Here is a 23,568-nt window from a genome sequence, read left to right as displayed (position 1 = left end):
GTGGCAAGTGGTAAAATTTCTATAGTGTATCAACTTTTTTTCTTAGATCTGAACCACTAAAAGCGGCTCAGTAGTAGGTCACACTGCATTTCTGCACAACACATAGCAACTCCACCAGGAGTAAAACTCCTTTAAGCACCTACCTTCTCTCTGCTACTGTGAGCAGTTAAAGACCTCTGTGCTGCCCCACGAAGAGCTGTTCGATAATTGTAGAAATTGCTTGAAGGGTCCATCTGATGCTATAGACAAAAAAGAGGAGAGTATTAATTATTTACTTCTCACCTGCAGAAGTTTACAGGATCATACTTTTAACTCTACATAAAAAATTTAAAATAAGTTAGGGAACTCATTAAGAATATGATTTATCCCTCTCATACACACACATAGGCACAAAACACATCAAAATACAAATTTTTCTTTCCTGAGGTTTGGTTTATTTATATAAGCTGATATCAGCTTCAATAATGTTAAACCCAGGCCAAATTCTTTCCAGGTTAACTGTTGAGATTAGTCTTAAATCTGATAACAAAGAGTCAAACACCAGCATGAGAAACAATTTTCTGGTTTCATTTGAAAGTGAGTGGGTCAGTTGATGGTTAGCCACATATAATGATCCAACATTTTGCAGTGAACTTGTTCTTTGTAAATCATTCACAAATAACTGAAGTATAGTGTCAACAAGGAAAAGAAATATGTTTGACAATACGAATAAAGCATAATGTAATATACCCAATGATAATTCCCAATTTGGGGGAAAACTTAGGAAAGTACACTTTCTTATTATCTCCAAAGACAGTAGATTCAAAGCACTAACACACCAAGGAAATAATAACATGAATATGATTCAAACACAAATGCCTTTATGCACAAGTCCAACTACCCTCAGAATCACATTGGAAGGGCTTTTTCACAGGTTAGCTAAACTTGCTGAAAGGATGGTGAATGAACATTTCTGTAGGCATGGGAACTCCACCCCTCGGACACTGTAAATCAATGAAGTGAGTGTGACGTATTCAATGTACACAATGTGATGTATTCAATGTATACAATGTGATGTATTCAATGTATACAATGTGACGTATTCAATGTATACAACGTGATGTCAATTCACCCCAAAACAGACACCTCTCTCTAGGTTACATTAGTCTACCACCTGATTTATGCCTCTCCTCCTGTCTTACTCCCTTTCCTTTCCCTGGGTCTGAAAGGAGACATGGGCTTTCTTCACCAGTGCTATCTGATCAAGAAGCAAAATCACACAGAGGAATCCCACTTTCCAGGTGTAAAATGTTACTTAACATATCAGCTTCACATACCTCAAGAATGTCAAACTTCGCAGTCTTCACTTTGGCCCAAGTTTTTTTCAGTCGAGACACTGGGCTCATATTCATGCCAGCTTCTCATTTAAAATGGAAGGTGAGGGGGAGAAAGTTGAAAGAGTGAAATAAGAAAAGCCATTCTAACTTACACTCTGAAAAAGTGTTCATTACTAAGTGTAGATAAGTTAACTTTATAATAAACTGCCGAACAGTTTCCCAAAGTAGTAGTACCATTTTACACTCCCACCAATGATGTTCGAGAGGGTCAAATCCTCACCAATATTTGGTTCAACCGTCTTTTTAACTTAAGTCATTCAAGTGTCTGACATGGTATTTCACTGTGATTTTAATTTGTATTTCTCTGATGACTAATCATGGGAAGCACCTTTTCATATACCTATTATCCATTAGTATATCTTCTGTTGTGAAGTGTCCAAGTACTTTACCCTTTTTTCATTGGGTTATTTGCCGTTTTATTATTGATTTGTAGGGTTCTTTATAGATTCTGGATACAAGTTCTTTTTCAACTATACGTATTACAAATATTTTCTCCTATGATATGGCTTGCCTTGATATTTTCTTAATGGCATAAAAGAGAAATTAAATACTAAGTGTATTCCATTAATTCCTGTATACTTAAAAAAGATTATCCGTATTTGCACCAATTTGGATATTTAAAGAATTCTGAATGTTCTGAAACAATTCAGGATTAAAAAGTACAGTTTTAATTAATAAAACTACTATTTGCAAATTTTCAGTGGATACACTTCATAGGACCTAGAAAAATAATGGACACGTATCTTTCAGAAAACACTCACAGATTATTGCCATCAAGGAGTTAAAGTTGCCAATGTTAAAACACTCGCGAGCTACATCAATGAAATACTCAATCATTCTAGCCCGGTGCTTCTTCTTCACAGGCTGTACCGAAAAAGAAAAAAGAGGGCAATTAGTCAACATGGAGGCCCAACAGATGTAAAATAAGTACAAATAAACAATGTAGAGAGCTGGGAGACAAAGAACGGTCATTTTCTCACCATGCAGATTTCTGTAGCAACCAAGTAGCTGAGGCGATTAAACCATTCCACGTATGCCTCTAGGTTTCGTGTCTTCTTCCGTTCACTGTAGCAACTCTGAAGAGAAAGCAAAGGAGCAGATGACTTGGAGGGAAAAAGGTGTATCAGGCTCTCATTTTTGTCAGAGATGGGCCTTTATTCTCAGTTTATGGATTAGGAAAGCTTTCTAGGAAAAGAGGGAGAACCACTGACATTCTCAACTCTCCTTACAGAAATATCAAAATCTCTTGTACATTCCAGTGAAACCCCTAAGGTCTAGAAATGCACTCTGATGCATTCACGACAGTGCCCTTCCCTCCCAGGAAATGAAGTTACTCTGGGTGGGAACTGCTCTCAGAAGGACAATTCAAAGGAACAGTTTGGCTGCATTTTAAAACAATCTTGAATGCTGCATGGAGTGTGAATACCAATTGATATCAACACAGCCAGGAGAAGCTGAAGCATGCAGGGACTAGAAAATTTTCTCTTAAATTAAGTCTAGGACAAAATTTTGGAGCATCATGAAGCAAAAAACTAAATATCTTCCAAGGTAGATAAATGGGAGTCTATACCATCACAGGGTGTAGGGTGAATCACACATCGTTCAAAAGCAAAAGGAATTAAGCTCATCTCAGAGTTCAAGGCCAAGCCCGAACAGGTTAATTACAGCCCTCTTTCCTTCCTTCCAAAAGCAACAAACAAAAAAGTCCCCTAGCCTTCTATTGCAAAACCTCATCTTCACTTCCTGTACTCAGGGAAACTATTCTCAGGCCGGAGGACAGCTGTTGCTCCTACTCCCAAAGGGGAGCGTTCATTAGTGGGTGATACAGTCTTTGCCTAACAATTCAAAACGCTTCTAGAGGACGCTGGGGAAAAACATTTGTTACGTACGTATACTGATTTTATAGTCCATGCCCAGTGTTATTTTCTTTACATTTGGGCTTCACTCAGGCAATAAACCTGTCGTGAGGGTTCACCTTAAAACAAGAGGCAAGGCAGTAAAGACCCTTCCTCAGCACACTGGATGTGCATCCTGTCTTTACTGCCCACGCTATTGTTGAATCATGAGTAGAGCGTTGTCCTATTTTCTTTCTGACTTAATCTGCTAAAACCATTAAGCTTTTATCTCCTACCTCCATCTCCACAAATGCCTGCCTCCACTTGCTTATTAAATTTCCCAGTAAGGAGGAAGAAGAGGCTAAAAGTTAGTGACAGGATAAAAATATCGCACAGACACTGGGAGACATAGCTCAAAAAAAACTACAGTGAATCAGACACGGCTAATGAAAAGAAACTTCCTGATTTTAAAACCTACACCAAATAGTTCCAATTTCTGTCTCTTGTACCCACTGTCACAGACTAAGGAATCCCATTTCCCATTTCAAGGCTGACCTCTGGGTAGACTGATTACCTTGTCATTGTCCAAAGGGTCCTTCTGCACAAATGCCTGAACAAATTCTTCTGGACCAATATAATTGAGCCTTTCCTGAAACACAAACCCAGCAGGTCAACAGTAGTAATGAAAATGAGAAGAAATTCCATCTACAAGTCCATCTACTGTCTTTTGGCATTACTCCCATTTTTTTATGCAGCTTATAAAATGAACCTTTAACCCTACATATTGTCATCATCTTCAAGGTCTGAAGAGAGGCAATTTTCTGCTTAGATCAATGCTTCACCAGATAGCGAAAGACTGAGCAAGTTATGGAAAAATTAATTAGAGGGGGAAGAAGAGGAAAGTCAATAAACTCTTTGCTCTTCAGTCTTGCTTAGTATTTATTTTTAAAGTGAATTCCCAGAATATCAGAAACATTCATATTCAAATGTCTAAAAAAAACATCTTTCAGTTATTTCATAGATTATTTCCCATTTGGATTATTCTAACCTCTCCTGTGACATCACTGCTGACAAACTCATTGGTTGCCAAAGCAAACCTAGCCTGTGGTTATAAAGGGCGAGGATGACAAGGGCCTTACCAGCTCTATGTGAGTCAGCTGCTGGGCCAACGTGTAAGGGTCACTGCAGACAGTAATGATGTCCCTTTGTATGGACTGTGGCTTGGTCTTGAGGACTGTGAGCCGATCTGTGGACGTGGAGCTGATTTTCGCCAGGACCTCCTCGTACTGGGTGAGCGCAGCGAGCTTGCGGATTAGACACTGGATCATCTGCTGGACATTCTTCCTATATGTCTGCCAGGGAATCAGCAAAGGATTACGTCCTCGCTCTGCAAGTCTATTTCCACCACTATGCAAACTCAGAGACGATGCACTTCAACGATTTTACTCTGATACTGGAGAACCACCTTGGTTCAGGGGAGTTATAGGAGGAGTCAGGCTAGCTCTAACGGTTTACAAGAAACACACATAAAATGTCTATTGAGACCTGTAAGATTTAGTTCTTCTCTTGGGCTGCTTTTGAGAATACAATTCAGATCGGACCATGAAAACACTATAGTGATGTTTTAGATTAGCTACTGAGGGAATCCAGCATAATAAGAACCCCATGTAACTAAATGTTCTCTGGGCTGGCACAGAAATACACTGTTTACTTTTGGTAGGTTAAAATGCACTGATCTCAAATGAGAGCATCCTTTTCCTATCCTTTTTCTTCAGGGCCACCTTCTTGATTTCCCAGTCTCACTAGTCCGAGGCTCGGACAGCTACCTCACAGAAACACACCATTAGCTCCCACTCACCCCCTAACCACCTTCCTGACTTCCACGTATAACATGGGCTACCACAAGGAAGCCGTGGATATTCATTTTTGGTATCTGACCTCCATCTGGCTCCTGTCCATTTCTTTTGCATTCTAGAATCCGTGTTAAGGTTTACAACCAAACTCTTCCACATGGCAATCCTCCTATGATGCTACTACCACCTGCCACTGTGTTCACTACTGCATTATGCTATGGTCCCAACACTTAAGGGAGATTGGTTTTAAAAGCAATGCATGTATTATAGATAAATGTCAATCTCTTGACTTTTAAAACACTTAAGTCAAAGAAATCACTTCACACTCAATCCCTAGGGGACAGTTATCACAACGTGATAAGGATTATGGAGCTCTTTTATTCTTCCTTTTCTAGCCAAAAATTGCCAAACAACAATTGTCCTCCTAGGTTAATTATGATGCCTGTATCAAAGAAAGGCACACAGGCTGATTCAGTGCTAACTCAGTCCTCAGGTTAAGAGCTCCAGGAGGACAGTCCCAGTGAATTTACAGCTGTAGAAAAGCAATGTTCATGCTTCACTGCCTAACCAGCTCCTTTTAAAAAGGTACCACAGTATCATTTTCTGAGATTAATCATCTGAAAATTAAATGGCATCTTACTAACAAGTACCCTTTTTTTTTCCCCCTGAGGAGGATTAGTGCGGAGATAACATCTGTTGCCAATCTTCCTCTACTTTGTATGTGGGACGCCACCACAGCGTGACTGACAAGTGGTGTAGGTCTGTGCCTGGGATCCAAACCCATGAACCCAGGCCACCCAATCAGAGAGTGCCAAATTTAACCACTATGCTACAGGGCCAGTGCCTGGTACCATATTTTTTTACAGAGGCAATCTGGTTTACCAGAGCATATTACAAAAACTCAAATGAATAGATATTTGCATACTTAACCCAAGGAAAACTACAAACATATCTGAAAATGATCAATTCTCACATAGTCAAGACAGAAAAAGCAAACACAGTCCTCTTTTTCTTTTCTTCTTGTCTACTTGTCTGGTGTGTATACCACTGAGTTCTTTAAACTGGTCCACTAGTTGACCTTTTTTTCTCTCTACATTCACAGCCAACCCTAAAATCACTAATGAAATACCTTAAGCGTTTAAAAAATGGAATCTTCAAAAAACCTATCTTCTACACAGCATTAAGACTGTCAGTTTAGAAGATGCTATCTATTTGGTAATACACTTATCACTCGAAGAAAATGTCTCTGTCTTTGGAATTCAAAGCAGTTCAAGGCTAAATTGAGGGCTATTTTAATTTCCTCATCCCAGGGTATGAGAGGTGGGCAAAATGGGTGAGGAGGGTCAAAAGATACAAACTACTCGTTCTAAAATAAATAAGTCCTGGGGATGTAATGCACAGCATGGTGACTACAGTTAACAATGCTGTACCGCATATTTAAAAGTTGCTTAAGAGTGTAGATCTTAAAAGTTCTCATCACAAGAAAAAAAAAGCTTTGTAACTATGTAGGTTGGCAGATGTTAACTAGACTTATTGTATGATCATTTTATAATATATACCAATATTAAATCAGGTTGCACACTTGAAAATAATAGAATGTTATACATCAATTCTAACTCAATAAAACAAATAAAAATAAAATAAATTCCTGTTTCTCTTGCTTCTTCTTTCATCATCTTGAGTTACACTAAAAATCTATGAACTTAAACGGTTTTTTCAGTCTTCTGTCCCAAATGTCATAGTCAATGATCCCCAAGTGGTTCTGACACACAGCCAAGTGTGAGAACCAATGCTCTCCCAGCATCTCCGGTGAAACATTCTCATTCTACGCTTTAAAAAATGCTTCTTTAGGGAAGAGGTAGATAAATGTCCAGTAAAGGGTTCAGCTGGTGAGCAAAAAGCAGCAAAACATAAGGGGAAAATGTATACAATAGGGTATAGAGGAAAAGCTGTTCAAATGACAAAGAACTAGTCTGTGTGTGCGTGTGGGTGTGTGTGAGAGAGAGAACATGTATGTGTGTGACCTCTTTTAAAAGTTTCCTGCTCCCATTTCATTCCACTCAAGAAACCAAGCTTTGTGTTGTTACGCATGCTTCCTTCCTGAGTCATGAATTGCTAAATATGCACTTACTCTTTTTTATAACTTCAAATGCCAGTGACAGTAATTACCTGGCAAATAAAGACAGAATAAAGACCAGCCCCTTAAGGAAGAGAAAATTGCATTCTACCCACTATAGTTATTTGTCATGTAATTCAATCATTAGTTTCATTTCGTGTTTCTTGCAGGCAAATCCTAATAAGCCGCTTCATTTTGGGCCAATCCCCAGGGGGGGAACATATTAAGCCAAATTATGCAAAACTGGCCTAGCAGATTCAGAAGAACCAGACTAAATCACATATAGGGCACACCTGGATTCATTGACTGCCAAAAAAAAAAAAATCCCTAAAATCCCAGGCAAGAAGCAACAAGTCCCAACCAGAGCCCACACTCCTTCCCGCGGAGGGAAATGGTTTTTTCCTATTCCAGTAATTAATTAGTTTGTTCATTCGTTCGTCTGTTCATTCAAACACTACTGGGTGCCTATTAAATGCCAGGCACTGAGGTAGAAGTCAGGGATGCTATAGTGAGCAAATGGGGCACAGCATGGAGTCTAGTGGGGGAGAAACAAGCCATCAAAAAACCAAGTAATTACTAACCACAGAGTGCTATGAAGGAAATAGCGGTGGAAGCTAACAATGGGGTGGTGATCGTGGTCAGTGTGGTGAGGGAAGGTCTCTGAGGAGAGGCACTTAAGCACAGGACAGGTAAGTGGCCTGCCAAGCAAAGAACTGAGGAAAGAGCACCCATCACAAAATTCTAGAGCTAAGAGGGACATGAACACAGGGCAGTTACTTTTATGATTTACAGAAATGCAGAAGGAAGAAGGAATTTAGGGACTTGCCAAAGCACACTCAGATCAACCGGCTGCCGAGGGTGGACCCGATTCTGAACACTGGGTAGATGTAGATGAAGGAACAGCATCTCCCTGTAGAGCCCAACCTGCCCAAGGAAGCTGACATCTCTCCAGCAACCCAAGGTTAATCAACTCCTGGGTTAGACCTGGCTTATCTTCTCATCTCCTCTTTTCACACACAAAACCATCTGAAAATCTCAAGGTTTAGCAAGGGTTTGTTATTAACACAGGAGTACTGATAAGAAGCCAGGTCAGAGGGCTGTTTGGACGCACCCCTTGAGTGGCTTGATCCTGTTAAAAAGAAGATAGGATCCAATCTGGCCAACACATGTCGAAATCATCTCCCTCTCTGACTCCCAGGACAAGAAGGATAAAAAGCCATCCATTTGGCTTCAAAACACTAACTTTTTACCTAAAAAGAAAACGATTTTTAAGGTGTTCCTTTTGGAAAGGACCAAGTCACTAATTCTAACATTTAAAGAGACAATAGAGGTAAGGTAACCTGACTGCCACATCAAGTCAAGGACCTAAATACAACTTAACTGACATGAAGCACTGACTGACTCAGGGTTCAGCCTTCACACAAGAAAAAGTCCTATGATGCCACTAATCTTTTGAGCAGCTTGTCATAAACTAAGGTCACTGAGCCAACACTGACCCTGCCAAGCAACCCAACAGCTAACCCCTCTAATGTAAGATTTACTGCAAAACTGGACTGTGATGCTTAACTTTTGCCTTTGTGAGTGAAAGACCTACCTACCGAGTCATACCTTGCTAGAATCTGTCACACGCACACTGGCAAAATGATTGTAACAGTCATAAGTTGCAAAACGACTCAGGAAACCACACATTCAGCCTTATAGAGATAATAGCTGTCTTGAGCACCAGGGCTCAGTATAATATCACAAGAAAACAGTAAAAGGGTTAATTCCATTTTCATAAGAACATAATGGGGAGAAGCAAATGCAAATTTTTCAAGTGCTAATCTTATATAATTTCAGACTGATTTTTTTCTAAATCGGGGGAAATGGCATTTAAATGTATTCACCAGAAGTAGACAGAATATAGATAGGGTGTCTTATTACATGATCTTACAGTACACCACTGAAAGAACGAGTTCTCAAGGAAGGTTATTGGTAATGGGAGAATGCATTTTAAGACAATGAAACAAGACATCACTGCAACCACCAAATGCTTCTTTTCCTAGGTGAAAATGTTGTATCTGTGCCCAAGTAACTTATTCCCAGAGGCTCACCAGCAACACGAAACTACAAAGACATCCCTGCCCAACAAGCTTCCACACAGAGTACCAGCTCTCCAGGCCTGCTTCAAAGAGGATAACTTGGAATTTGTCACAGCTAGTTAGCTCTTATCAAAGATCCAATTGAGGGAAGTGATATTTATGAAAGATTATCTAGGAGACTGACTTTCCACCTCCACCTATTCTGGGTGCTAGCCTTAAATCAACTTCCGGGCACGAGAAGACTTAGATCCTTTTCTCTTTGTCTTCTCTTCTCCCAAAGAATTCCCTTTGCTAATTCACACATTAATCCTACGGCCCCAGTTTTTAATCAAGGAGCATTTGTTATAAACACTACAGAGAGCAGTTTCCATGATCTCATTCTACGCCCCCTATACGAAGTCCCTCATAAGAAAGTTTTTAAAAATTTCATTTAATTTAATGCCCTGAAGATTAGTGGGTCTTTTCTTTGCTGACAGTGAAAATGATATAACCAACTGTCTTTCCCTTTTACCTGGAGCTTACACTCAAACACAGTAGTCCTTCCTAGTCCACTGGATCCCAACATTAGCATATTTGTGTTCTCCCTTCCATGGTACAAACTGTCTATCTCTATTTATGATTTATCAATATACTACTTATTATCTGTTAATACATTAACGTTATTTATTTTATATCTGTTCGTGTTTACATCTACTAATATGGTATTTATTATCTAACTTGCTCTGTCAAACCTTTTGAAAGGAAGAAAGGGATAAGTAAAGCAAAATTAACACACACGCGCGACATGAATCCAGTGCATGAACTGACAAGAACATCCCCCTAAATTAATCACACAAAACTCTAGATCGCATCCCTTTGAAGTAGGATTGTATAATCATCCCCATTTGACACAGCAAAAAGACCAATATGCTCTGTAGAAGACACGCCCAAAGGCAAAACAGAAAGGAAGCAGTGGAGATTCTGCTGCATAATTCAGTACCCTTTCCCACCAAGGCTCTGCCTGGAAATTCAAGTTACCCACCTCCTCGCCACTGGCTATTCGGTGAGCCAGATCTTTCAAGTTTCTCATCATTCTTTCATCCCGAAAATCATAAGGAAATGTCTCTGTCCATTCTGTCAGGAGTTGAAGGATTTTGGGTGCAATTTTTCTTATCTGGTTCTAGAGAGAAAAAGCAAATCTAATTCAGCGATAGCTATCCATCTATCCATGGATTACACGACTTTTCTAGTGCCAAGTCTTTGGGGTTGAAGAGGAAGCTCTAGTCCCCTCCCCCAAGTCAATGCCAAGCGCCACCAACTTAAGGCAGGCTCTGAGGATCTCCCAGGGCATTAGATTTATATTGTGTTCTTTAGACCATTCCCAATCCCCTTGGCAGAGCCATGATACCATTTACGCACTTCAGCCAGGGGATAAGCTAGGGTTACCAAGGAGACCAACTTTACAAAATCTAAGCCACAGAGTTACCAAAACTTAATAGAAAAAACTGTAAAGTTCAAAACATATCATTACCTTATCACTATTAGGATCACTTAGTCTCTGGTGCTCAATGCATAAGTGGCAAACTTTGGCCATTAGCTCATACGGATGCATAAATAACCGAGAACTGAGTAGGAAGGTAAATATGTACGTTCTCTGCGGCAAGAGAAAAAAAACATCATGGTTACATTCCCTCTGAAACTAACATCTTTCCTATATATTATACATCTTATTTAATTAAATTCTCTTAAAGTCAATGCTACAGTTTCAAAAGTGAAGCTTACTAGTAGAAAAACACTGTAAGGTGGATTTCTCCTTTACCTTCTGATATGTCTTTACCCTTAAAGCATACTAAAAGTAACAGAAGTACAGGACAAGTTCAGCTATTGAAATTATTCACAGCACATTTTCACATTCATCCTCCGGGAGCCAGGATACCAGAGCATATAACTCACGCTAGTAAAGAAGAATGAAATTCAGCCCAGAGAGATAAATCTAACTTAAATATACCACCCATACAGAATCTTGTTCTGTGTCCAAATATTATGGTAACTCAATGGAAACCAAAAAAAACACCCAACCCACAACAGCTCAAGAATTCTCCAGTGTGTCCAGTGGGGCACACTGGAGTGTCTGTGTACTTATGTCAGAACATTCAAAGGCAGGCTTTCAAGTAATCTATCTACTTGCTTTAAAGGCTAAGCAGTTTGATAAAACACAATATCACACTATACTATACTTTTCTTTAACCACATTGTCTCCCAAGAAGCCAGTAATGAAGTAGTGCTTATTTGTTATAATAGTTTCAGACTCCCAATGAAAAGGAAAATTCCATGGGTTTTTTTCCCCCTTAGGCGCCTTTGGTAGCTCATAAACACTTACAGGCTGAACAAGAGATTCCTTTTACTTCTGATTACAAGTTCTCCCTGTGTGGCAACGTATTTGAAAATGCTATGTAACAAATCACACACAGAGAGATAACTAAGTAAGAAACATCATGGTGAATTACAGTGGCAAGCACAAACTATCCTTTGCACACCAAGGTCATCATTATATTTATAAAAACATAGGAACCTAGTATCTAGATATTTTCATGAAATCTTTATCAACAACCAGCTGTTGAGTGACAGGAGCAGCTGGAGCACAAGGGAAGGGGAGAAAACATCACTTGCCCCATAAATAGACAATCTCGGTTTGAATACTGATGGTGGGAGTGAGACCACGCACTAATCACTGAACATTCTGAATTTCAGTTTCCTCCTCTCTAGCCTCTTGGAAATGCTGTAAAGACTGAGAAAATGTAAACGAATTCCCTAGATTAGAAAGTATTATCTATGCAAATGTCAGTTATCAGAGTAAAACATGTCATCTGATGTCCGATTTATAAAGAATTGCATCTTGAATATAACTCTTCTTCCCTTTTCTACGAAGTTTCCCTATCTAACTTCACTTTTCTCAGCATAGTGATGGTCCTGGAAACAAAAAAAGGTATTAAATATTCTGGAAGCATCCAATGTTCTCTGGAATTTCTATTTAAGGACCAAGGTATATGCACGAATCAAACCTACAGGTACTTCATTTAGCTGGTCTCTGACCGCCTACGTGTAGTGCCAACCCTGAAAAGAAACCTACAGGCAGACAACAACCAAAATTTGAATCATACCCAGGCTCAATTTGATCTTAAAGCACTCAATAATAAATATGCAATTTCTTGTTAGGAAAATTCTTAGCAACCCAGATCTAATTCCGTAGTATCTAGGGTCCCTGACTATTATGGTGCAATTTCTGCTGAATACCAAGGATGTGTTTCAGAGGAACATGGATACCTACATCCGGATAGTAATCCACATTAGGTACTAAGTGCTGGATGAGTGCTTCCAGAGATCCGGAGAGGAGGTTGTTGTCATGGTAATACAAGCCTCCACAGCTGTCCTCTGCAGACTGATAAAGGTTTCGGTTGTAACCACTGCTGTCAAACATTGCTGAAAAGGGAGGAGTCTGAGGCATACTTTCCTAAAATGAATAAAAAAGGAGAAAACACAGTGTCAGTTACATGCAGTCCAAAAGAAAAGCAAGCTTTAATAGACACCAGACTTGAACAGTCATGAGGGGACAGGCAATTTTAAAAATAGGATAGGTTCTGATACAATATCAGAACCCATCAAGAAACAAATTGCTCTTTGAATAACACATGTATGCATAGTTTTGAGTACCAATCTCATTCAATCAAATATCATAAAATGCTAGATCAAAGGATCCAATCTGGACTTAAATTCAAGTCTCTGGCTGCCATATTTAGACATCACTCCTTCACATTTGGCTGCGAAGGCAGAGGGGGGAACTGAGCTTCAAACTGTTTTATCCCACCGAGTGAAGTATTATCCTAAGTTGGAAATACGTAAGCCTTCAAAGTTGGTTGGGAAGAAGTCCATAACACTTCACAAACATCAGACTAGCACTGAGCATATCAGGAGATCACTGAAATTGCAAAGGAGGCCTGGAATTAAAGTACACAGAGTGTGTGAGTGTGTGTGTGTGTGTGTGTGTGTGTGTTGTGCATCAGGACAGTTCATGCTGACTCCCCAGCTTTTACTGGAAGATCTGATGCTATTGATTTTCACCCCTTTGTGTCAAATTCTCTTGGGGGTTCGATTCTCAGTAAACACACAGGCTGAGAAGGCACCTGATTTGGGGAACAAGGAACGCTGTGACAGTCGTTTCCATCTGTGTGCTTTGCCACTCACAAAGCCCCTGTCAGAAGGTGCTCAGTGGAGGCCGGAGGCGATTAAGTTATTACTTGGATTCCGAGGCACAGCGCCCCCAGCTCTGAGAAGACTCCTGGTTTCTGGCAGCATGTCTGGACAATGGAGGCATTCAGGAGCTGCCGACACTGAGGGGTTCAGAAGGCAAACAATGAGAGGCAGCCAAACTCCAGGCCTTGGGCTGACAAGGACAGGGTGTGTGGAGGCTGCAGGAGGACACAACCTGGGCTAAGCCTTCTTTTCAAGACGTCAAAAAATATTTGCATCCGAATGGGGGAGGGGTGTGGAGTCCTGTCTGAGAAGCCACATCCTGTCAATGCAAGCACATCTGTTCCAGCTCGAGCTAAGGGGGCCACAGCATCACAATGTGTGTGTCCCTCCGCAGGGGGCGGCCAGGGGTGCCATGTTGGAAAAAAACAACAGCCATTGTAATGATGACCTGGCAGGTGAAAACAGCATTTAGATGGTTAAAACCAGTGTCCTTCAGTTACAGGATCATAAGTGGAACTCACTTTATCACGCCCTTGGAGTTGGTTTTTTTCCTTTTTTCTGCCAAAAACCGTGAATTTTCCCCGATTTCTCCACTTACTCATTGCTACTGAAACCAGCCCAATAAAGTGCTTTTGGGAGATGGTTGGCCAGGATTTGGGAACTCCAGAAAATCAGAAAATGTTAAAAGTTCTAAGGGACCACAGAGATCATCTAGTCCAGGACGCAAAATAGATTTCATTTCACTTTCCAACTGCAATCAATTAGAAGCGGTTGCCTAGAAGCCTGAGGATGAGTGAGAAGGATTCCGAGGCCGTAACTGGGAGGGAGAATGTGCGCCCCACGTGATTAGCAATGACTGCAAACCAGTCAAGGAAGAAGCCGAAGTCCAGGTGTAATCTGGTCCAATCTCCTCTTTTCACAAAATGTGCAAACTGAGAGCCTGGGAAGTGAGGTGAAGTGACCAGGTGAGGACCACACAGCGCTGTGGCCAGAGCACCAGCGAGCCCAAGGGACCTTCCCTGAATCTCACACCCTGCTGCCCTCAGTTTATTGACAGGCAAGCACTAACCGACAAAACAGTCACAGGTCACTTGGAGTCCCCTTTCTAGGAATCAGCACCAAAAGGCACCAAATATTTGTAATTCTTAATTGTTTACTCTCATAAAGCGGACAGGCACTCAGATCTGGACAAGGACTCAGATTTAACAAAGTCCTAATCTGACTGTGGAAACTTCGGAAAGGCACTTACTCTGCCCCTCCCCCACCGTACGTTTCTTCATCTGGAAAATTATTTCCAATTTTGCTCACCCCTTCCAAAATTCTAAATTCAAACAAAACTACCAATTTTCTTTATAGCAAAGTTCCTAGAGCATTAGGAGAGCCATGGCAAAAGGCTTTCGTGCTGTTCCTTAGAAACGTATCACTCTGAGTGATCCTCACTCTGTTTTAACTGCATAAGCTGAGGTTCAGAAAACTGTAATAACTCACTTGCGGTTACACATCAGATAAGGGACAGACGGGCAGCAGGGTTTCACAGCTAGATCTTCAGATGCCAGGTTCAAAATTTATTACACTCTATCATATTATACTGCACATGGTCCTTGAACTTCTAATGTTTAACCATTAAATGAACAGCCTGTCAGTCTATCCCAAATTGTAGGCTATTAGAATAATTTATAAGTTTTACATGTTCTATGTAAATCGTTGCTCCAAAGATGTGTTAATGCCATTAATTACTCTTATTGAAAAGCGATACTATAAACAAAAATATTTAAGCTACTGATCTTTGCAACCAAGGCATTGTCCCATCTAGACAGAGATTGCAGAGATTCTAATACACATTTCTTTATATTTTAGCATTTTTGAAATTGGAATGCATGTAAATAGTCGAGTGATAAGAAAACGTTTCAGTGACAGTCTTCTTTTTAGCAAAATGTGAAATAAAAGACCATCTTACAATGAACCGCACCTTAGATTCAATGAAATGTAGTGTATTTGCTTGTGTGTGCTTTATAGATGTCCAATAAAAAAACTTTAATGAGACGAATGATCATAAAAAAGAGCATGGATCACAGTATTCATCACCTATTTCTGGACAATCTCTAACAAGTGGCCAGTCTCGCTGTTTTCTGGAAGGGTCAACTGCCTTATGTAATAGATGCATTTGGTAAACAAGGAGAAAGGTCAGCAGAATGGCACGGAAAGTCCTGTTTGTGAAGCATATTTTTAAATACCTAAGAAAATAAACAGTGGATTTGTCCTCTCCAGCATCTTCCCTTGTCACCCCCATCAGGAACTACTGCTTGTTCAGGATTACTCAGATTCGACGTCCAGGACTGCAGTCCTACCTGCTTCCGTCCTGGAACTGAAAACTGAGGCTCAGAAGGGTAAATATTGGCTTGGCTCTTGTTTAAGAAAATAAATGCAATATCCAACTACTGGACATGAGAATCCAGAGAAGTATGTACCCCTGGGCGCTATTAACTCTAGGAAACACTCCCGCTAATGGTTTCCTATTGGAGAAGGGCTAAGTTTGAGCCTGCTGGTATCCCATAGTTTCCATTCATGTATTTTATCTCAGTGTAGTTCTGATTTCTCCCTGCCTGCAGCAACCTGCTCTTGACAGCTCTCACAATTAATATTTTGTGACTCTGCGGTCCTATACACTCTCAAGTTACTCCTCTCTACCCTTTCCAACATTATCTCAAAACCAACTTCTCCCGTCGGCCTTCCTTCTTGAGCACAAACTTTGTCCAATGCAGTGAACCTATCCTTGGAGACATGCTCACCAAAAATGTTTAGGAAAAACTGACTCTTTCCCAAAATTAGAATGTGTAACACCATTAAATTAAATACTGGCATTAACTAACCCTTAAGTCAAACTTCGAAGCAGTTAATGCCTTTGGAAAAAGAGAGCTTTATACGACACAGTTGAAAAAGTGGCTGACTTTATTCAAATCACTACCAATAACATAAGGTGAGGATAGGTTAATCTCACCAGCAATTCTCACCTCAGCAAGCTTCACCTGTAGACCAGTTCCGAGGAACTCAGAATATATTCTATTTGGCAGTGGCCCTTAACTCTTCAGGGAGATCACAAACCTCTCTCACATTGCCCCAGAGAAATATACCAACAGGTCTGCACAGACTTTCAGGGGTTCACACTCCAGATCAGGAAGCACATGTGCCGACCTGCACAGAACCTCGATATTATCTATCTACTCCTCCTCAAAGAAGGAGAACATGGGGGTTCTGAAGGGAACCTTGGTCTAACACATTCAAGATCAGCTCCTCAGAAACCAAGGAATACTTCTATTTTCAGATAGTAGCAATCAAATGGAGTTAAAGAGAATTTAAAAATGACACTTCTTTTGGTTTGGGTAGAGATACTTAAATAGGTGGGGTTTTTTTTTTCCCCTAAATTGAGGCAGCATTCTGGGATGGGGAGGAGGCAATGAGACAATGGGAAACAGATTTGGGGTTTTTTTTTGCTTTGTATTTAGCCCTGAGCTAACATCTGCTGCCAATCCTCCTCTTTTTGCTGAGGAAGACTGGCCCTGAGGTAACACCCATACCCATCTTCCTCCACTTTATGTGTGAGACGCCTACCACAGCTTGGCTTGCCAACCGGTGCCATGTCTGCACCCCGGATCCAAACTGGTGAACCCCAGGCCACTGAAGCAGAATGTATGAACTTAACTGCTGCGCCACCAGGCCGGCCCCCAGATTTTGGTTTTTAAAACAATGAACCTGGCTAAAAGAAATCATAGACACACCAAGATCAGCATACAGATTACAAGTTCTGCTGGAAACTTCCCAGAGGGAAGTAAAAGATATATCCAACCCAGGTATACAAGATAAATGTTCTTTCTTAAAATTAATTTGGTAAGCTGAAAAGTTGGTTGACAGACAAGATATCTTACAAGGGCAGCTAATTCAGTCACAAAGATAGATCATGTTCTTCCAAGGACCCTGACAAAGTTTAGCCTGACATTGATCCAGCAGCAAGGAGGCAAGCTCCGGGTGATTTAAGGGATGAATGGATTTGAAAGGCATGCCTAATGGTTTCAAACCAACTAAGGCACCAGATGAAAAGCTGCCTTTCTCTAAACAGCAGACTGTGTCTGAATTAGCGACCACTTGTGCACAACGTTATTTATGACGAGGCAGGTGCACCAGGATAAGATGGTTTCAGGTGACAATTCAAACTGGAAAAGAGGTCGAGGAAAAGACGGGTGCGGAAACTAAATCAAAAGCGATCCTTCAATATCTGCTATGGGTGCCTTGTAAACCTCTGCCAGAATGTCAGGTCAGCACTTCCCTTACACTCAGAGAATGAGATAGAAAGGGTAGGCGTCAAAGAAAAAAGTGGTTTTTCCCATCCCTATTTCATCATCCTGCTTGGGTGAAATAGTTAATGAATCCAATGCCTTTATATTGATCACTATCTCTCAGTTTCTGTTCAAATGCTGGGCATGTGTCCCAGTGAAGAAAAACAAACCCACTGAGGTGGAGGAAGGCCTCCCTATCACACTGAACTTTGAAAGCATATTTGTTTAGTGGGGAGAGGCTTAATTTAATATCCTGGAATGACTGGTTCCCCAATTCCCAGCTAGATTCCAAAGGAACTTTGCACCATGGTGAGATGCATCTTCTTCCTTCCCTCATTTGAGGTTCCAGAGATCTGAATGAGAAAGAGTTCACAGATCTCAGCTTCACCCCAGCTGCTATCTCAAGTACTTTTAGCCTCCTCTTGGCACTGCAGGATCTTAGAATACAAGGACTGACTGCATGCTCATGGAGGCTACGTAATCAGGGATTTGAGGCAGGGTGAAAGTAAAAATCAAGTTTCGGACACTATCTAAAACATGCCTTTTTCTGAGCTTGAAAATGTCTAGCAGATTACCTTCTTCTTTCTTTCCTCAGCCAGGGGACCTCCTAAAAGCAGAGATTTCTAGCAGCATCTCTAAAAAGTGCAGAAATGCTACACCTCTGCTAACCTTCTTGAAACAGAGGGATTGTGTTAAGAGGACAAACAACACAGGGTAGACAACTCAGAATCAACTCACTTCTTTGGCATGTGAACAAAAACTAAGTAACTCCCAGATAAGTGCATGCTTTGGACCTGAGTCCCAAATGCTTAGTAGATTTCACAGTCAAGGAAAAAAAAATCAGTGTTTTTGAGGAAAGAAGGTCCTATTTCTCTCTACAACAATGAAATGGTAGTATTATTTTCTGATTTGTTATAGACTTCTTTACAAAAAATGAATTTTTCTTGATTTGTCTTAGACGTTACTTTAAAAAATCTTTACTAATTCCTAATTGATGGAGGAAGGGGATTCTGACGTAAATAATTACTATCTTTGGTTTCCCTGGAAGCAAAACAAAGCTGAAATTTGTCATCGCTTGTCATGGGGATGTCTTGTTAGCAGTTTATTAAAACATAAAACAACATTTCAGTACATGGCAACTCTAAATGGGCTTGGAGAGTCATTTAAAACTTTTCCATGAGATAAATCTTCACTGTGTGGGAACTGATCACAGAACATGTTGACACTTTACATATTAATTGTTTTTAATCATCTACAACTTCCATGCAGTTCCTGAGCCTAACAGTAGGTGGCTCCACGTCCCTTGTCTTGGTAAGGGTTGGCGCTTTCCAGCAGTAACAGTAGGTGCTGGTTTAGAAAAGTAAAAGGACTAGAGTTCTGGAGAAAACAATTGAGAAATTAGTGTTTGTGATCCTAGCATATTATTGAACTTAGGAAAGTGGCATTGCTCATGCTGTACAGTTGAAAACATACACTGGCTTATAAAGCCAGTTGATCTTATTTCCTTATGTCTTAGGTGCCCGTCTATAATGAGAATTAATTACTTCATTTTCCCAGAAGAATAAAAGCGATCTTCTGGATAATCAAAATCATCATTATCTAATGAAGTGCTGTCACAAAGAACTTTCTGGGATATTGGAAATGTTCCTCTTCCACACTGTCCAATACAGTAGCCATTAGTACATGTGGCTATTGAGCACTTAAAATGTGGCTAATGCAACTGGGAAACTAAATTTTTAATTTTGCCTAATTTAATTAAACTTAAGTTTAAATATCCCCATGTGGCTATTGGCTACCATACTGAACAGCACAGATATAAGTGGCTGAATCGTCATTTATACATGATAGATCTTAAGCCAAATTATAGAATATCATATGGGAGTATCCTTTACTAAAAGGGATTATGCTTCTAAATCCAGTTCCTCTCAGCAGGAACATGACCTGATACTTAGTGAGGATGCTCAGTAAACAAGCAGAATTTTCTATTTACATTTTATTCTGGAACATGGTTACTGGGATAATTTTACTTTTTGGCTGCAGTTCTTAAAAAACTGTGCTTCTCTCTCCCTCTCCATTCTTCTCTTTTTGATAAATGGAGAGATAAGGGTAGTCTATAGAGTGTTTTCCTTTCTTACAAGGCTAATTTGTACTTTCCCTGTGTTAAACTAATTTTCATACCAGGCTTCCTAATAAAATTTGAATCAACTGAATGACTTCCAGATATAGACATATCTTGAAATGAAATATATAAACCTAAGGAAAAATGGTTAAAAAATTAGACAAAAATTTCGTAGTTAGTAACACTGACTTAATAGGTCAAAAAAAATTTGACTCAACTTTCTTGATAATTATTATTTTTTAATACACTTCTAGAAAAAAAGAAAAGCAAAAAGCAGTTCAAGAAAATATTGAATCTCTATATAGTTTTTATCAATAAAAAAGAAACTTCACTGTCCTCTCTTCATTTCCAGGCACCCAGAAAGCAGCTAAACATCGAACTGTAGACACTTCATTCTTCATCTTCCACTTCTAATACAGGGTGCAAATGCATGAAGTGACAGTACAGCCAAATAAATCAGTTATCACAGAGCTAAAAGGGAGTCAAAAATCATCTAGCTCAAGACCCCGTCAACTTTACAGAGACTGCAGGTACAGGGAGAGAGCAAGTGACTCGTTAGGGCTCCAGATGGGCCAGAACCCAAGTCTATTCCCAGGGCAGAAATCTGCCCACAGCACGGGCTGCAACATCTGTCAGTTTAGGATAATCAAGGTTTGCACAGATCTAACTTTTGTAGATTTAACTGGAGAACCAAAAAGGACAACTGTAGTTCTTGAAAAGTGAAGGGGGTGGGGAGGTAACACCTGAATTCAACCACCTGAAAAATCCCAGAAATCTTAAGCAATATTTTTCAACAGCACAATCTGTCTCTTTAAGATCTCACAAAATGTTACAATGGCTTTTCCATTAATTATCTGTGGCATCAGAATCAAGATTCTCAATCTTTGCGGCAGGGATTCCAGAATTTTCTCCTAAGTAAGGGACAATGCCCTCCTTTCCTCATTCCCTGTACAAGCAGATCCCTCTCTTTGGGGTCATCCAAATGCTCCTGCAAAGTCCAGTTCTTCCAGGTCACCTTTGGAGACTGATAAAGTTAATCCCATCACTTCCTGTGCCACATCAGGTACTTTACCCCACACAGAAACTCGCTCACTTTCTCCCTTCAATTTCCTTACCATTTCTCTTTTTCCTAGATAGGTGTTATTTAAATTTTTTCTTGTCTATTGTATTTTATTAGCCAGTAGTTAGTTTTAGATTGTAAGAATGTAATGTTCGTAATAACATAAGAAATATGTATTATGATAATAAATAATAAATTTTAGAAATATTTAGTAATACATATCTAAGAATATATTAGATTAACTACTACTCTGAGAAAAAAAGCCAATAGATTTAAATACTTTCTGGTGATTCTCTATTCCAAAAGACAGTATGCTCCCAGGTACCAGGTGTGGTAGTATCAGATTAAGTGTCTAGTAGAGCACATAAAATGGAGCAAGACTGAAATGCACCATGGGAGAAATAAATTCTAAAAATTGAACACTCCATTAGACAACTGGGAAGTACAAGGCCAGTATGCTTAGTGGCCAGAAACGTTGCCACCTCTAGGAAAACAAAGGACGGACCGAGGTGTAGTGGAAGAATGCCAACAAGAAACTTGCTAATCAGCAGTTGATCTTCTCATCTTTGCCAGAGAACCTGCCTAAAAGGCACAATACTGCATTGCTTGTGAACACTGATTTCTGTCAAAAGCGCCCCGGGTCCTCATTGGCTCAACCACTGTCCCTCCCAAAATAAAATGGCCATTAATGAGAGGGTCTAACAAGCTGCAACTCTTTTCTTCTTTTTTTTCTGTTATGAAAATCTCAACAGCAAGAACTTTTATTTTTATTTCCTTTTAGAAATCGATTCTACATGGTCTAAACCTCATCGGACCAGTTACTTTCCTCCCAGATCTCCAATCAGGTATGCACTCTGGTGAACCCGCTCCTCCTGGTTTCTCAGCATAAGCTTATCACCATGGTCCAACTATGTTTTGAATTAAGACACAGCCATCACATGCCCAGCGCTAGCTACTGTCTTCGGGAGGAAAGAATAATTATTCACCCCATCTGAGTCTGACTGTACCAGACATTATTCAAGAGTGCGAAACCCTGATCCCTGGACTCTTCCCCTTTATGCACCCAGTTCAGAGACCCTCCCTCGCCACCGGAGATCATCCACGGCTAAATATAGCTCTACGCACACCAGCAGTTCCTGATCACCGTCACATGGCGCTGCTGACCAAAGACTCCTTGGAGACGCTTTCGCCCAAACACACATATACACATTTGTGTGCATATTCATCTGTATACACTATACCCTCTGAATTTATCGGCGAAGACGGACACATCTACATTGAGAAGAGAAAGTCGCTCCCTCGGTATCTCCTGCTATTTACACTTGCGCCACCCTCTGCACTGTCAAAGCACTTAGCTACGTTGCTTTCCCAGAACTGCGCCAATTAGGCTGGGGTAAGGTGGGAAGCAAGACTCAAGTGGTACGCAGGCACACGCGCACATACACACACACAGAGGCGAGCACACACCAGCCCTCTCGTTTGCCCTTTTCTCTTGTACAGCACTGAAGTTGTTCCCACGGTTCCCCTAGAAAGAGGAGCCTCCCTCACGCTAGCTGCCTCTGAGGCTCCCAGGTGCCCCCAGTTGACGTTATTATCGTCCGGCCAGGTGACCCGCGGCGACTCTCCTGAGCTCAGGCAAGAGAAAGGCTACTCGTGTGTCCCAAGTTCGCCATTTGAACGTTGGGGTGAAAGAATATCACCTCATCAGTAGCGAGCACATGACTTATGGTCCCTGTCCCTTCCTAAGTGTCTGACCTTAGATTATGAGGCTCCGACACCAAAAATAAACAACACACACACACACACACACACACGAAACTAGCCAAGAAATAGAAGGAAACAACCTAGCTGTGCACGGGAAGGGAAGAGGATGAATAAAAGATGAACACGACTAGAACTCAGACAAATCCTCAAAAACTGTACCAAGATCTCGAAACAGAAGGCCTGGCTGCGGGATCCGGACGCAGGAAGCAAGGCAAAACCCAAGCCTGTCCCCGCCCGGGCCCCAGTGGCTCAGCCTCGCACCTGTTGGCGCCGGGTCCGCTCCCGGGGCAGCCCCAGGCGCCCTCGGCGGCCGGGCAGCGGACTCCTCCAGTCCCTGGCTTTCGCCGGCCGCTGAGCTCCGGCGAGCGCTCGCTCGCCCCGGGCTCTCTGGCCGCCTCGGGGGCGCCGGCAGCCGGGGCGCAGACGGAGCCGCACTCGCTCCGAGCGCAGAGCGCAGCACGGTAGCGCGTTCCCGCTGCGGGGCTTGGCCCTTCCCGGGAGAACTGCCTGGCCAGGGAACAACCCACCTGCAGATGGACCCCGGGTCCTCGGCTTTCGGGCTGTGCGCCGTGCGCCCACAATCGCGACCAAAGGACAGGCAGCGAAAGCGCGCGGGAAGAAGGAAAAGAAAATCCGTCCAACCAGTCGGACGCCTTGTTTATACTGAAACTACTGCTCCAGCCACCGCACACACCCACTTCGCTCCGAGCCCCCGCCCCCGCCGCCGGCTCCGCCCCGCCCCGGCAGGCACCTGCCAATCACGGCGCAGCTCACCGCCCACCCCGCCGCCGCCTCCAGCGCCA

At 41.4% G+C, this 23,568-nt stretch overlaps 1 protein-coding gene across 1 annotated transcript in view; it reads right to left on the bottom strand.

Moving 5' to 3' along the window:
• RASGEF1B (RasGEF domain family member 1B) overlaps positions 1 to 23,419 on the bottom strand; it is a 33,233-nt gene extending 9,814 nt beyond the window's left edge. The window contains exons 1-10 of the mRNA XM_046656732.1: positions 23,293 to 23,419; positions 12,569 to 12,751; positions 10,772 to 10,894; positions 10,283 to 10,420; positions 4,351 to 4,563; positions 3,786 to 3,860; positions 2,357 to 2,452; positions 2,138 to 2,240; positions 1,317 to 1,396; positions 144 to 239 (exon numbers count right to left, since the gene is read on the bottom strand). Of these exons, the coding sequence (XP_046512688.1) occupies positions 144 to 239; positions 1,317 to 1,396; positions 2,138 to 2,240; positions 2,357 to 2,452; positions 3,786 to 3,860; positions 4,351 to 4,563; positions 10,283 to 10,420; positions 10,772 to 10,894; positions 12,569 to 12,745 (1,101 nt within the window). The 5' untranslated portion in view covers positions 12,746 to 12,751; positions 23,293 to 23,419. The remainder of the gene's footprint in view (positions 1 to 143; positions 240 to 1,316; positions 1,397 to 2,137; positions 2,241 to 2,356; positions 2,453 to 3,785; positions 3,861 to 4,350; positions 4,564 to 10,282; positions 10,421 to 10,771; positions 10,895 to 12,568; positions 12,752 to 23,292) is intronic.
• Between the last annotated feature and the right edge of the window lie 149 nt (positions 23,420 to 23,568).

The sequence above is a fragment of the Equus quagga genome, chromosome 3, assembly GCF_021613505.1.
Source record: "Equus quagga isolate Etosha38 chromosome 3, UCLA_HA_Equagga_1.0, whole genome shotgun sequence".
NCBI lineage: Eukaryota > Metazoa > Chordata > Mammalia > Perissodactyla > Equidae > Equus > Equus quagga.
This window is presented reverse-complemented; position numbering and strand designations above follow the sequence as displayed.